This window comes from Cynara cardunculus (genome assembly GCF_001531365.2).
Source record: "Cynara cardunculus var. scolymus isolate 2C chromosome LG 14, CcrdV1, whole genome shotgun sequence".
Lineage (NCBI taxonomy): Eukaryota > Viridiplantae > Streptophyta > Magnoliopsida > Asterales > Asteraceae > Cynara > Cynara cardunculus.
In genome coordinates, this window is record NC_037541.1 from 48,171 (window position 1) to 64,748 (window position 16,578).

Below are 16,578 nucleotides of genomic sequence, written 5' to 3' on the forward strand. Positions count from 1 at the left end.
TTAAAACCTTCACAGTGTTTTTGCTGTGAAGGTTCGACCTTTTAAATCCTTCACTGTGTTTTTTCTGTGAAGTTTACGTGTAAAAAATGTGGTCTCACGGGTCTCACGAAAACATGTTGGTCTCACGTGAACCCAACCCTATATATATATATATATATATATATATATTATGTGTGTATAAGTACAAGATAAGTTAATAAATATAATAGTTTTTTTTTCTAATTTGTTTCAAAAAAACATTGTAATGTTGTTTCAATGGTTGTTTGTTTATCTATCAATAAATTCATTAAGAGACAGTCTCTAAATTGTTAAGAGGTGAAACGGGTATTGGGGCCGGAGGTCCCCGGTAGACCTCAAACAGGGGGGGGGGGAGATGTTACTCAAACTGGGGCCGGAGATCCTCGGTAGACTCAAACTAAAATATATTATTCATGAGGTTTGACCAGGGACGAAATATTAATCACCTTACCCGTCAGGGACAGGGGCCGGGGCCGGAGATTACAAAACCCACCAAATGAATTCATATAAAATATATGTTATCTAGACACCCGCATATAACCCATTACCATGCCTACATGTGAAAGATAAATTATTTTTTATTCTTTATAGCAATAAGAATCTTTGAAATTAAATGTATGAGATATAAAAAAATATATTTTATAGAAAATGTTGAATATTTTAATAATATAATTAATATTGTGATCTGCAAAAATAGAAACGGTTTCTTTTTGAAGATTTTGACTTTTATTTCTCTATTTTAGAGAATTTGTTGCACATGCTCTAATTAATTAATGTGTTTACATGATTTAAGGAAAAAAAAAACTATTTATTGGATAGGATAAATCGTCTTCAAATAAGATTTGTTTTCCGATATTCAGAAAACCGGGTTCCTAAAATAAAACGACAAATATTTAATACTATTTTTTTTTGGGTACGTATTTACTATATTCAATACGATGTTAGCTTTTGTAGCGTAAAATGGGATCGATAAAATCATGAAAGTTTTTTTTTTCTGTTAACTTGAATATCCAATCCGCTATGCGAGCCGACTAATCCCAAGACGACCGCTTGCTTTATGGGTAGTCCAGAGTCACCGCATTTGAATCTTCGTAGGCACAAGAGGATTTTTATTATTCATTGAGTTCGAACCTGAGACCTCCAGACACTTTTGACATTTGGAGCCCAAACTCAAACTAATCGGGTACCACCCTTATGGTTTATAAGTTGTATTTATAAAAATAAAAATTATAAGGAAAAAAATATTTTATAATATTATATTATTAATGTTAATATTTGATTCTTCTAAAAATCAAATCTAAAATTAAAAAAAAAAAAAAAAACTATATATCTATACTATATTATAAAACATTTTTATGCATAACGTATTGTTTATTAATGCATGTTACTTAAAATTCAAGATTACAAGTAAATTGTGCGTAAATACAACTTATTAAAGCTTCATATATGAATTCGTGTAACTAACTGCAGATAAACATAATTAAATACATGATAAACATCTCATTTTAAATATAAAAAATATAAAATATAATCAAGATAATCATTGAATTCTAACAGAATACTTAATTATTATATTTATAAAATATTATATTATTAAAACAAAAATAAATTATTTTATTATTAAACCTAAATAAATTATAATAAAAAATTAAAGAAGTTACATAAAAAATTAGCACTTTTAAATAGTTGATTTGATATTAACATTGATATATATTTTTTTTTTCAAATTTTTATGATATATTCAAATTTATAATTTATTCAAAAATAAAATCATTATTGTTTTCTTAAAAACACATAAAATCGTATTATAACATCGACAAAGACAAAAAATAAAATAGAATATTAAAATCTAGATATATCTCGCTACATTGCACGATTACTCTTTCAATATATATATATATACACACACACACAGAAAGAGAGAGAGCAATAGCTAGATAAGAAAATAAATATGAACCATATAATTTATTAAATAAAGTCCTTAAATAAAAAATTTAAAAAACGAATCAGAAACAATATAAAAGTCAGTTATTTGTATAAGAGTTATTTAAGATATTTATTTAATATTTTTCTTTTACCATTTTAATGTTATTTAAAAAAGTTGTTTTTCTATTTAAGGCATTTAAAATAAGTATAATTTAATTTTCATTTAGAGAATTTATGTTTCATTTAACACAATATTTAAAAAGAATTATAATTTTTGTCAAAATAACATGTGGTTCACAATTAATTGTTTTTTTTAATTATATGTGATTTAAAGCACGAAAAACAATAATTCAAATAAAACATTCGAAGATAAATAAATAATATAAATAAAATCACACGTGATGTGTAGTAGAACACATTAATATGCATAAGATTATATGCGTTTCAAAACGTAATTAATAATTTACAAATACCACATGTGTGATGTATTATCGATAATTTACACTTTATCTTTTTGACGAGAATTAACTTTTTTTTTTTTGAGAAAAAAATGGGATGAATTGTGAATATCATATGTGACTTTTTTGACGAAAATATTAAAAGAATATCTTAAATAAATTACTAATATAAAAAATAATTATTTTAAATAAAAAAACTGAATCATGCTTATTTTAAATGTCATAAAGATAAAAAAATAAAATAAATGAAATATTAATTACGTTTAAATCATGGAAATTATAAAACTAAGATAATTAAATGTATTTAAATAACTCTTATAAAAATAAATGAATTTCCATTTATAATAATTCATATCTAACAAATGACACATACGTTTTTTAGGCGATTTTAAGAAAGTTTTATTTAAGATATAATTGAAATAAATGATTGATTGAGATTCATTATCTTATTTTTTCTTATTTATATAACTTTCTTGTTTAATTCTCTTTCCATATATATATATATATATATATATATATATATATATATATATATATATATATATATATATATATATAGGGTCCATTGAAGGGTGTGGTAATTGTAGGATCCAATCTCAGCTATAAATCAATAAATAAATTAGGAATTTTATAATTTTGGTAATTTTGAATTAAAATTTTAATGCAATGACATTTTGAGTATTTTCTCTCATATCTTCTCTCTCCGTCCCCCATCCTCCGTCCTTCGGCCTCTGCTCACCGTCCTCCGCTGATACTTAAATATATTGACTTGTTAAACACCTAAAATGTCTTTGCATTAAATTTTAATTCAAAATTTTAAATTTTCTAATTAATCTATTGATTTATGAGTGAGATTGGAACTCACGGTTACCACAAATCAATTAGTTTTTATTTGATTATGCACATATATATATATATGTATATATATATATATAGAGAGAGAGAGAGAGGTTGGTTATTATACAACTCTTGACATTTGTGCAACCAATACAAACCAATCTCACCCGTCCATTTCATTTGATTAATATGTGATTTTATAGAAGTTTTGATTGTTTCCTAATATAAAAGTATTGATCATAATTAATGAACCATATTTATCTTCCATAAATATTTAAATCATAATAAATGAACTCTCATCATTTTCATATATATTTCAATTTATTAGATTGCATTGATTATACAAATACAACATGTTTTATTTGAAACAATCTCTCTGTATATATAATTTATATAAAATAACATTTTATAAAATCTTGAGCCAAATGTGCTCGCGACAATGACTGTGAAGGCCTTCAGACATGCTTGTCAACGAGACACATGTTTATTTTAGTCGTCTTTCATCCAAACAACTCTTTATACTTTTCAATCTTCAATCTTTTTTTAATTTTATTTCATTTTTCTACACAAAATTTGATCCAAAATCTCTCGAATCCATCTGGGGTTTTTCAAACCCTATAAAAGTTGTCAGCTTTCTTCAACAAGGAATCAAGATTCATCACAAAATTTGGGTTTTTTTTGCTTGTCATCTTGAATCTTTGCTCACTTTCTTTCTTTAGGTTTATCCCCTTTTCAATCCTTCTTCTTGATCTACAACAATGGGCGGCTGCTTCAGCAAGAAAAATCGCCAAAACCCAAATTCTAATGGCTATAGATCTTCAAAACATCAAAATTACCAACCAGTTTCTGAAAATTACCAAAAACCCAGATCAAATTACACCCAGCCTCCACAAGAAACCCACCACCACCACCAACACCACCAGCCACCACCGCCGCCGCCACAAAACACCACCCCACCTCCTAAACCAGCACCACCACCTCCAAACCCAGCACCACCACCTTCAAACCCTAGGCCTGCTCAGGGTTCAGACCCAAATACCATTTTGGGGAAGCCATTTGAGGATATAAGAAGACACTACAATCTTGGAAAAGAATTGGGCAGAGGTCAATTTGGGGTAACTTATCTTTGTACTGAGAATTCAACTGGTCATACTTATGCTTGTAAATCAATCTTGAAAAGGAAGCTTTCAAGCAAAAATGATAAAGAGGATATCAAGAGGGAGATTCAGATTATGCAACATTTAAGTGGTCAACCAAATATTGTTGAGTTTAAAGGGACTTATGAAGATAGACAATCTGTTCATCTTGTGATGGAGCTTTGTGCCGGTGGGGAGCTTTTTGATCGGATTATAGCTCAAGGACATTACACTGAGAAAGCTGCAGCTTCAATTTGTAGGCAGATTGTGAATGTTGTTCATGTGTGTCATTTTATGGGTGTGATGCATAGGGATCTAAAGCCTGAGAACTTTTTGCTTTCTAGTAAAGAGGAGAATTCGATGTTGAAAGCAACGGATTTCGGGTTATCTGTGTTTATCGAAGAAGGTACAAGTTTCTTTATGGTCTTATATGTAAAAAAAAAGCATCTTTTTTTATACAAGTAATTGCCTTTTAGGTAGATTATTATGCTTATATTAAAAATGCCATGCCCTTGAGACCGAAGAATCATGTTTCTTGATAGTTCAACGGTTATGGTAGCTCATGAGCACCAAACGACACTAAACCAAGCCGACCCAGTATTTCCCACTTTGACGTAGGATATGGGGATTATATATCACTTTGAAGTAGGGTATGAAGGTTCCATCCCTCTCCAAACCAGGGTATGGGGGCTATATCTCACTCTAAAGTAGGGTATGGGGGTTATGTCCCACTCTAAAGTAGGGTATGGGGGTTATGTCCCACTCTAAAGTAGGGTATGGAGATATATCCCACTCCGAAGTAGGGAATGGGGGTTATGTCCCACTCTAAAGTAGGGTATGGGGGATATATCCTTCTCTGAAGTAGGGTATGGGGGTTATATCCCACTCTAAAGTAGGTATGAGGCCTATATCCCACTCTAAAGTAGGGTATGGGGGATATATCCCACTATAAAGTAGGGTAAGGGGGATATATCCCACTATAAAGTAGGGTATGGGGGATATATCCCACTCTAAAGTAGGGTATGGGGGTTATATCCCACTCTATAGTAGGATTGGGGGGATATATCCCACTTTAGAGTAGGGTATGGGGGCTATATCCCACTCTAAGAGTACGGTATGGGTGCTATATCCTACTCGAGAGTAGGGTTTGGGGGCTATATCCCACTCTGAAGTAGGGTTGGGGGTTATATTCCACTCTAAAATAGGGTATGGCGGTTATATCCCACTCTAAAGTAAGGTCTGCGGGTCTAGGGTGGGGTGTACTCGAACTTGTTCTCCAACCCAAAGAGTAGAGCGGTTGTTGCTGTGAAGGTCTCCGGCCTATGCAAGAGTACAAGCAAAAAAGTAGAAGGAACAATGACTAGCGGATAGCATCATAGGGTGGAGTTCACTTGTGACCTATGCATCTATATCTCTTTTACTGTTGGCAACTCTCTTCGTTGATGAATTTGGTAGTTTCTTGATTGTTTGAAGGTTATGGTAACTCATGAGCGCTAAACTAATGACAACAAACCAAACCAAACTGAACGAGTATATTCCACTCTAAAGTACGTATAGAATACGATGTATGCATACCTATCCTCTACCCTGAAGATTTAGAGAATGTTGTTTCAGTGAATACCCCTGACCGTGCATGAGTGTCAGCAAAAAGGTAGAATGAACAAGGGCTTGTAGATAGTTCTCCATATAAGGTGGAGTCCACTTGTGATTTACGTATCGATCTCTTATTGTTCATTGACAACTCTCTTTCTTGATGAATTTGGTATCTAATAGAACGGTATCAAAATGGGAAAGATATTTGTACCTTTCCCATTTAGTGTGGATTGTGAATCGAGAATAGCATTAAAGCCATTTAGTTATGGCCTTCGTGTGGACGACTTGAAAATAACAAGTACATTGTGAATGCTATCATCATTGAAACAAAATGCACAAGCTCAAGTGTTCATGGAAACAACCGCAGGTCAGGTTTGGGGGTGAGTATATATCCGGCCCCCAGATCCTGCTCTTGAGCGAGATATACTGGGATTCTTTGGTTAATTGAAACCAAACCCTTTTCACGATTGGTTTTGTTCTTTGTATGAACTCTAAATTTTCGTGCTTTTTTCTTATTGCTACTTCGTTGGTAACTCTTGTTAGGGAGGGTGCACCGTGACATAGTCGGTAGTGCATACTACGTTGCTCCGGAGGTTTTGAGGCGGAGTTACGGGAAAGAAATAGATATTTGGAGTGCAGGGGTAATGTTGTACATTCTACTAAGCGGTGTGCCTCCATTTTGGGCAGGTAAGAGAAATAATATAACGTTTTTCTTGAATAATTTTCTTTAATAACAGTCTCTTTTCTTTATATGCATGCAGAAACCGAAAAGGGTATATTTGATGCCATACTAGAAGGTGTTATCGACTTTGAAACCGAACCATGGCCGTCGATATCAAGGAGTGCAAAAGATCTTGTCCGTAAAATGTTGACGCAAGACCCGAAAAAGAGAATTACTTCGGCCCAAGTGCTTGGTATCTATTATTTTAAATTTTTTACGTGCATTTCAGTAAATGAGTTAACTTTCATCTTTTGAATCATTAACAATCGCCATGGACCACGATCAACGTCACCAACAAGGCGTGATATTAACAATAGCCAAATCGGTAATTCTAAAAACTTGCCAAAAAAGGAAAGGTTGTACTTTCATGAGACTTTCCAAAACTGAAATTGTTAAAAAAATCGAACTCGAAAAAGAAACGAGCAGCGGAATATCATGTTCATTGCATTAATATACTCCCTCCGTTCCAAAATTAAGTGTCAACATTGCTGTTTTTGTTTGTCCCAAAATAAGCGTTCACTTTCAAAAGGAAGTACCTAGTTTCCAATTCCACCCTTAATTACGAGACAGGGAAAGTCATTACTCCCTCTGTTATTAAGGGTAAAATTGTCATTTAGTTAATAAAAAGATGTAAAAATACACATTTCTAAAACGGTGTGCTTTTTCATTGAACGATGCAAATTTGAACACCCCTATAAGGAAAAACCGTTGGATTCGTTTTGGGATTTCATGATGGTGTTCATTTAGCGTGCAATTATTAAATTAAAGCTTCGTATTTAACGTGCGTTTTTTTCTTATTTAGAGCATCCATGGCTAAGAGAAGGCGGAGAAGCATTAGACAAGCCGATAGATAGTGCGGTGCTGTCCAGAATGAAGCAATTTAGAGCGATGAATAAGCTCAAGAAACTCGCTTTGAAAGTAAGTTTCGAACTTGTAAAAGGAAATAAATATATAACCTTGCGATTGAAAAGTTACTGTTACAGGTTTTGAGATGCCGTCTCCGTCCCGAAATAAATGTCCATATTTCGTCTCTAAATAAGTGTTCACGTGTCTACTTTCCAATTTTGCCCTTAATTATGAGATGAAAAAATTCATTATTTTCTCTTCGGTTAATTAAAAAGTGTAATAATTACACATTTCTGAAACTTTGTACCTTTTTTTTATTGTGGAAATTTATTTTGGGACAGAAGGAGTACATAATAGCACTTTTTGCGAGAACGGGTTTTCATGGAAACAACTGCTCTACTCTTTGGGATAGGGGTGTAAACGAGTCGAGTCGTAGGTTATTCGAGCTTGGCTCGGAAAATTTATACGAGGCTCGAGCTCGAATAACTTTTTCAATGTAGGGCTCGAGCTCGAATATTTTTTGAGTTATCGAGCTCGATGCTCGTTTGTGGGCTCGTATTCACGATCGGTTAACTCGTTTATTAACTCGAGGTTGATAATTTTTATACTTTTATTGTATTATTTATGAACGTATGAGTATGTTTGGCTCGAAAAGTACATGCTCGAATGGCTCGGTTCGACTTGAGCTGAGTTGAATATTGGTTTTATGAGGCTCGACTCGTTAAGTTCAACGAGTTCTATTTTGTGTTGAAGATCGGCTCTAGCTCGTTAAAAGCTCGACTCGTTTACACCCCTAGGTAGGGGTAAAGTCTGCTTGCATCTCCCCTCCCCCAGGGAACCCGACCTCTGACTAGAGATGCACAAAAGCCCGGCCCCGGGCCGAAAAATCCTGGGCCTGGATCAGGCCTATTTTTTTCAAGGTCCGGTTAAAGCCCGAGCCCTCTTTCGACTCCATACCGAGACGGGTCCGGGAAAGCCCGAGTTTTTTTTGGTTTACTGGTTTTGTTCTATTTGGTGTATAACTTTATATGCATAATGCTTTTTGAACTTGATACGTAATCTTGCTTTGATTTTATTGAAAAATACTTCAAATCATCCGCAGGTCATTGCCGAGAGTATGTCTGAAGAAGAAATTAAAGGTCTCAAAGCAATGTTCGTGAACATGGACACGGATAAGAGCGGTTCCATCACTTACGAGGAACTCAAGACCGGACTCGCTAGGCTCGGTTCCAAGCTTTCAGAAGCCGAAGTTAAGCAACTCATGGAAGCCGTAAGTCTTTTGCGCCCGTCTGCTTTACTCCCTCCTCAAAAACAAATGCCCACGATGAAAAAGGCAGTTTTAGAAATTTGTCATTAACTAAATGACGACTTTGCCCTTAATAACAGAGCGAGTATGAATTTCTCCCTCTCACAATTAAGGGTAGAATTGGAAAGTAGATACTTACTTCTGAAAGTGGACACGTATCTTGGGAAGGAGGTAGTATATCGTTTCCCTTTGGTATAATCTAATGTTATTGTACATTTCAGGCTGACGTGGACGGAAATGGAACCATCGACTACATCGAGTTTATAACCGCTACCATGCATAGGCATAGACTCGAAAGAGATGAGCATCTATACAAAGCCTTCTGCCATTTCGATGCCGATAATAGCGGGTTGGTTTCATTTCAGTATAATTTTATAATGCCCGTTGTTCCATGAAAATTGCAACAATTTCGAGTCGTCCCATGAAAATTGTTATGATTCCCGTGTCCCAGAATCAGTGTCAACGTTTCTGTTTTAGTCTGTTCCAAAATACGTGTCCACTTTCAAAAGTAGGCGCCTATTTTTCCAAACTTACCCTTGATTATGTAACGGAGAACTTCATTACTCCCTCTATTATTAAGGGTAAAATTGTCATTTAGTTAATTAAAAAGTGTAATAACTATACATTTGGAAAACTGTCTGCCTTTTTCATTGTGGATATCTATTTTGGGACAGAGGGAGTATTGACTTAGGTTTGTCATTACCGAAGAGTTACGTAGACGTTTGACTAATAGTCAAACGTTGCGGTTTTCTTGCCGTCCTAGCATAGGAAACGTCACACGTGCATTCCGATACCGAATATGTTGTTAGATTGTGATTGCTTTTCGCTTGTGGTGTTAAATTCGTCGTGAAACCGTTGCCAAATTCGCGTTTTCTTAAGTGCTTGGTTTGACTTCAAAAGTTAAAAGTGTTCTCTTTCTTGGATGTTACAGGTATATCACCATGGATGAACTGGAAACAGCCATGAAAGAATACGGAATGGGCGATGAAGCTACCATCAAGGACATCATTTCCGAAGTGGATACTGATAATGTAAGTCATCGTTTACGTTACCTCGCATGGCCCAGATATATACCATTAAATATGTGTGTATATATATATAGACTTGAGATCATGTGAGACCAAGGGTTTTTCGTGAGACCCGTAAGACCAATTCTCAACCCTTGGATTAGATCTACAATCTCAGCATTCATAATCACAAAATTGCCACGAGACTTCTCAATAATCACAAAATTGCCACTGTGCAACTCTAAACCATTAGATCATTAGCTTATAAAGTTGATCAATGAACATAATTTGGTCTACCGGGTCTCACGTGAACTCAACCCTATATATATATATATATATATAAGGAACCTTCCTTCTCTCTATAAGTGATCTTTTCGAGAGAGATTCAATGGGGTCCTACATATTCTCACATAGTATCAGAGCGGGGGTCCACCGCCCCCTAGGGACTCAATACATTCTTCCATTTAAGGGGGCGTGTTCAAGTTGCACAATCAACTAGGCACGGACCATCAAATCTGTATACATGTAGGAACCTACATTCTCTCTATAAAGGCTCTTTCTGAGAGAAATTTAAAGGGGTTCCACATATCCTAATAGAATAATAATGCATAGAAAACGGTGGTTTATAATGGAAAACCATGTGAAATGGTTCAAAAATTCGATCACTAAAAAAAACGCCTTTAAGACCATAAGCATGCTTTGGGTACGCGGGTCATGACGAAATTGGACAGAACAAATCTTCTTGTCGCCCTTTTGATGTGACGTTTAGACTGAGTGGGCGAAAAATGTATTTTCTTGTACTACCAAAATAGGTGGAACAAAATTCAAAGAGATAGACAAAGATCAGTAAATTACTAAACTACCCTTGTCAGATTAAAACCCTAAAACCTTGAATAATTCTTTCAACCGCCTACCTCACTCTTGTCCGTCCAGTCTGCCTACCAACCGCACCCTTCGAAACCCGTCTCTTTGCCAAATGATAGCACCGAACCATGGTGCACCTTGTGGTTAACCGTTAGTACTCATGGTTATATGATCTAACAGGATGGAAGAATCAACTATGAGGAGTTTTGCACCATGATGAGAAGTGGAACAGCACATCAAGCCAAACTCTTTTGATCGTTTTCATAGAAAACGAGATCGATGCAGGTTCAAACTAGCTAACATTTGTCGCGCATTGTGGTATTATTACGCTCTCGGGGTTGTGTAGATGAGGCCTTTTTTCATGTATCTTTTGGATTATCGAGTTTTGGTTATTTTGTTTGCTTTCGGTATGTAACAGTTTACTTATAAATGCTTGTTTGACGTTCGTTTTCTTTGACATTTGTAATATGTTATCGTTACTCTTTTAAGTCCGAATCTTGTACTAGTATGTATGCACTAATGTGAAGAAACGTGATTTTAGCAGCCACATTAATCCCATTTTTATCTGGCTGTTTGGTTGTGGCTTAATTGACCGAACAGGGTCTATGGCTTATTTGATAAGCCATATAAAGGTGTTCAGTTCTGGCTTAAATTGGCTTCGCTAGTAGCTTATTCGTTCAGCCGGCTAATAGATGCTCTCTTTTTCTACATTTTCTCTCGCTAGCCCGTGTTTTTTTTACAAGATATTATACCAATGGATACAGATCGAGGGGTAAAACAGTCAATTTTCTTCTTCAGACTGTTTATTCAACATGATAGTTGAACAACAATTTAGCGTAAGAACTGATCTGGACCTTTGATCATCTTAAACTCAAAGCCACCAAGGGTACAAGGATTGATCTGGTACATCTTATCATAATGTGCATCCAAGAGTGAAAGTCTTTTCTTACGCTTCTCATCTTAACTATCTTTTTCATTGGAACCCAACCCTATATATATCATATACATTTGTTCATAAATTACTAAATATATCAATGTCATTTACCTTACTGGCTAAGCATTGTAAAACCCAATAATCTTACCCAATAAGAGGTATAACAATGACCAAAAATCTTACTCAGTAAGAAATAAAACTCTTATCTGCTATTTTGCTTAACGCTTGTCGGGTAGTCCGGATAAAATTAGATATATAAAATAAATGAAATATTTTATTTTAGAAAATGTATTATTTTATTATAAGAAATGGAATCCAAAGTTTAATCCCATATTATTCTTTGAAGTGCACGTGAGGCTGAAAATATTCTATTATTGGTAATTGTATTTAATCATACACAAATATCGTATGCACGTGCGCACTCATTTTTTGCTATAACATTAATTATTATTCTAAACAATTTTATTTCATATACAATTATTTGTAAACCAGTTTGTATGAAAAAGTAACGTAATTTAACTTGATTTATATTTTACGTAACGTAATTTTAAAACTTTCATTTTGGTACTTAAGATGTAAAATTTTAAATATTTAAATACATGAGTAACAGGTTGAAGTATTAACCGGTTATCATGCTTATGTGACAAGTGATATGATATCCAATTCAGTATTATTTGCTGACATGGTTAGTGACGTTATTTTTTTAAATCTAAAATTAGTCTTCAACCGGTTACTCGGGTGCTTAAATGTTTAAAACTTTACATCTTAGGTACCAAAATGGAAGTTTTGAAGGAATTAAGAATCACAAGGGTGGTGCCTGATTGATTTGAGTTTGAACTCTAAAGGTCAAAATTGTCTGGAGGTCTCAGGTTCAAATCCAAGAAGGAATAAAAATCCTCTTGTGGTCACGGAGGTTCAAATGTGGTGGCTCCAGACTACCCGAAAGCAGGTGGTTGCCCTGGAATTAGTCGGCTCGCACAGTGAGTTGGACATTCAGATTAATAAAAAAAAGGAATTAAGTTAAAATACGTTATTTTTTAATGCAATTTGCCCATCGAGCACAATTTTGCAAAGAAATAGGGAATTCTGAAAAATCCAAACATCTCAGAGGGATGGCTCTTTATGATACTATGCAATTTGTCGAGAAATAATCCCCGGAGCCACCAATTCATATCTTTCCGGCTACAGAATGGGAAATCCTATTTCTTCTGTGTAATACTAATCGATAAGGCCTCATTGAATACTCTATTTATTTATTTTTGAATCTGAGAGTTTACAGGGTTAGTTCACGTGAGACCATCATGTTTTCGTGAGACCTATGTGACTACCGAATAACATCAAAACTTTACAGATAAATATTGTAAAAGTACAAAAACATCGAACATTCACAGTAAAAAACAACGTGAAGGTTTACCTTCACAATTGTTTTCCTATGCAGGTTTATATGGGCTCACTAATCTTACGAAACCAGTCTGATCTCAAATAGCATATCGTATTTCATAATCCTATTATAATTAGCCTAGGATGCTTCTACACAATTCTTATTTAAATTTATGTTTTTCTAAGATCTCAGATATATTCGTATTTTTGTTTAAAATCAAACCAAATTATAGCAGTATATCTTGTTTAAGAGAAAGATCTAAAGATAAAATGTATGCAAATTTGACATTTATCTTGAAAAAACGTAGCAATAGCATTGATCTCTTTGGATGCATAATCATTTACGAACTCGATAAAACATACAAAAACCAGATATATTGATTTAAATATATAGTGCTTATACAATGTTGTTTCATATATAAAACGTTCTGGATTGTTTTGTGTATAGAAAAACAATCATGAACTTTTTACATAAGTAACGTCACTGTATAAACACTGTATTTTCATATCGGTTTTAAAAAAAAATTAATTTATGAATTTTGTATAAATTAAGGGGTGTTTGGTATTTTGCTTATTTGAAACAACTTATTTTATTCTACAAAAACACTTGTCAACTTATTATAAGGGGGTGTTTGAGATTGCTTATTTTAGGTGTTTTTTGATTTATTACCGATTTAACACTGATATAAGTTATTTATCCAAACATTAAAAAAAAATGTTTATTACGGGTTTCAGCACCAAAATAATTCAATAATGTATTTTTAGAGCAATGCCACCGACCCCTAGAAAGATGGTAGGACTCGATGGAGTTTATATGAAAAGAACTACTCCTGATGATCTGTTTGATCGTTGAAGGAGACATATTTCTGGAAAGATCACTTTAGAGACCATATTCATAATGAATATGCGATCTTTTCTCTGAATTAGGGCTTTTCACCCAAGTGTTGTGGGATGAAAATGGTGGGTGTATTGTGTGGTGCTGACCAAGAAACGATGAAAGGAGACGAAACTAATAGTTCTAATGCTGTGAATAATATGATTTCCGAGATTTCAGCTGAGTTGCAAAGGGAAAAACAGAGGAATTCAGAGCTAATCATGAAGATTTCGTTGCTTGAATCTCAACTTCAACATCAGGTTCAGAGAGATGATCATCATCTTACAAGTAGTCTTTTAAATGAGCAAGTATGAATCAATGCCCATCATCTGTTTGTGTTTTTGCCTAGCTGAATCCTACCATCTTGTATTCATGATTGTTGAATGTTGATCCTAGCTTTTTATGGGTTGTTTTGATTTTGTGTGTACTATTTGATTTGAATGGTCTTTTTTTGTGGTTTTGTTGTATGAACAGATTAGCATATAAAGATCATATAGTATTCATAACCTAGGGCCTGTTCGTTAGCAGCTTAATTGAGCTTAATGGGACTCACAGCTTATTAAGTCAGCTATACATGATTGTTTGGTAGTGGCTTAATGATATAGAATGTGGCTCATTCAGCAAGCTTCCGGGGGAACTTTATGCAGAAAACCAAGTTTTTCCGCAATCTGCTTTTCCCAGTTAAAAAAAAAATGCTCATTCCATCTATGAAAAACCCTCCCAAACAATAACCTTTCCAATCTATACAGACAAATTAATCCACACACAAAGCTTTATAAGACTTAATGGAAAACCAACCAAACAGGCAAACAGCCAACCTAAGAACATACATGAAAATTAAAGAAAAGGAAAACTAAATGATGTTCCACTTTTGCTTTCCATATTAGATTTGATAACTCCAAAATGTTGTTATGGTTCTAAAGAAATAATTGATACATTAATGTATAGAAGAACAATAAGGACTAATGCCTTCTCCCCATGAGTCCACATTTGGCTTTTTAGTGTTGAATGAGTTAAAAGAGGTAGAATAGAAGGTTTTGAAGATAAAAACTACATGGGTATGTCCTACTTGAATCGGAAGTTTGGTTTGTAGCTTTGAATCTCCAAAACCGAAAGAACCTTTCTATGGGACCGAGGGAGCATAAAACAGTTGTTGATGACTTATATAGAGAAAATTTAAATGAACCGTACGTTTCAGAACTTGAGAACCAATCATTTCATGCATTATTCATAGTGAATAACCCTGACGAATCATGAATATCATGCATTTTCATTTATTTTCATGATGAATATCTATCATGACATTCATCGTGAATAAAACATGAATAGTTGGTTCTCATGTTCTCAAAATATTTGACTTGTACCTGCACCGACTTGTATATATGATCATCTCAAATTCTCAATCTATTGAACATAATGGTTCTTCGGTTTTCTATACATGCATGACTTGATTACCATTGAAGCTTTCTGTCAGTTCATTAATGTCCAATATCCTGTGAACCCAATCACTATATCAACTCAAAAAACTATATACAAGTAAATTATAACCTAAGTGATTCATTATTTCGGGTCTTCATTTCACCAAATGCAGCTAATTTCTACATTTTGGATGCAAATATTTCATCACCAATCCATTACTTAAATCTAAACTGTTTGTTCTTTTTTCCCATCAGGGTGGTTCTCCAAATGCAAGGGGACGAAGATTTAAGAAGTTCAAGAAACAAAGAACGGAAGCAGCAGGTACGGTGAAAATCGAAGGCATCAACATGAACGCACAGAATCTTGACCTTAGAAGCAGCCTAGTCAACTGGGTGGGCCCAGATGATCACCATTTCCCAAATCTTGAAAACTCGAAACACACAGACTCTTTGCTAGAATTTGAAGAAAACTCAGTTGATAGCGATGATGGAAACGATAAAGACTTTAATGGCAACGAAATTGAGCAGAAAGATGACAATCTTGAAGGTGAAAAACAGTGTACAGATTCATTGTGCATAGGAAATTACGCAGTTGGTCATGGGGACACAATAGAAAAAGAAAGAATAAACATGAAGTTATCGATGCAGATAAAGTCTCAAAAGATGCCATTTTGTCCAAAAGAAGTCACGAGAATACTTAAGTCGAAAGAGCTGTTTCTGAAAAACGCTCAGTCTCATACCGTTAGGAAAATCATAGTTTTTGCATCCCTTGGTATAAAGCATGGATGTGAAGATATGTATAATTTGGACTTCAATCATTTCAAGATTTTACAGAAGGGAGCGCCCTACGAATCGCCACAGAATCCTGGTGTAAGTTTTATAAAGCCATTTCCAGTTCATTGCTTATATGCTTTCTTGGTTTAAGAAAAAGAAGAGGTATAGTTTGACTTTTGAGGTCAAAGCTATGATTTTTTTCATTTTCAAAACTAATGAGCAATAATCTAAGATGCCAATACCAAGAGTTTAGTGCTTATAGGATTTCACAATAAAGGGGAAAGTTCAATTTCGACTCAGACCCATAAATATTTTGAGAACCCAAAAACCAACTATTTCATGTAACTCTAAATAATCATGAATATCATGTATTTTCATCATGAATATCATATTATCATGCCTTTTTATCATGTATTTTCATTTATGAATAATTTTCATCATCAATATCTATCACAACATTCATCATGAATAAAACATGAATAGTTG

At 34.1% G+C, this 16,578-nt stretch overlaps 1 protein-coding gene across 1 annotated transcript; it reads left to right on the forward strand.

The window, feature by feature from the left end:
• Positions 1–3,846: 3,846 nt before the first annotated feature.
• Positions 3,847–11,217, forward strand: LOC112526559 (calcium-dependent protein kinase-like). The gene is made up of 8 exons (XM_025136893.1): positions 3,847–4,781; positions 6,512–6,655; positions 6,730–6,882; positions 7,492–7,607; positions 8,638–8,805; positions 9,063–9,190; positions 9,773–9,872; positions 10,893–11,217. The coding sequence occupies exons 1-8, from the start codon at positions 3,998–4,000 to the stop codon at positions 10,965–10,967; spliced, it is 1,668 nt and encodes a 555-aa protein (XP_024992661.1). The 5' UTR covers positions 3,847–3,997; the 3' UTR covers positions 10,968–11,217.
• The last annotated feature ends 5,361 nt before the right edge of the window (positions 11,218–16,578 follow it).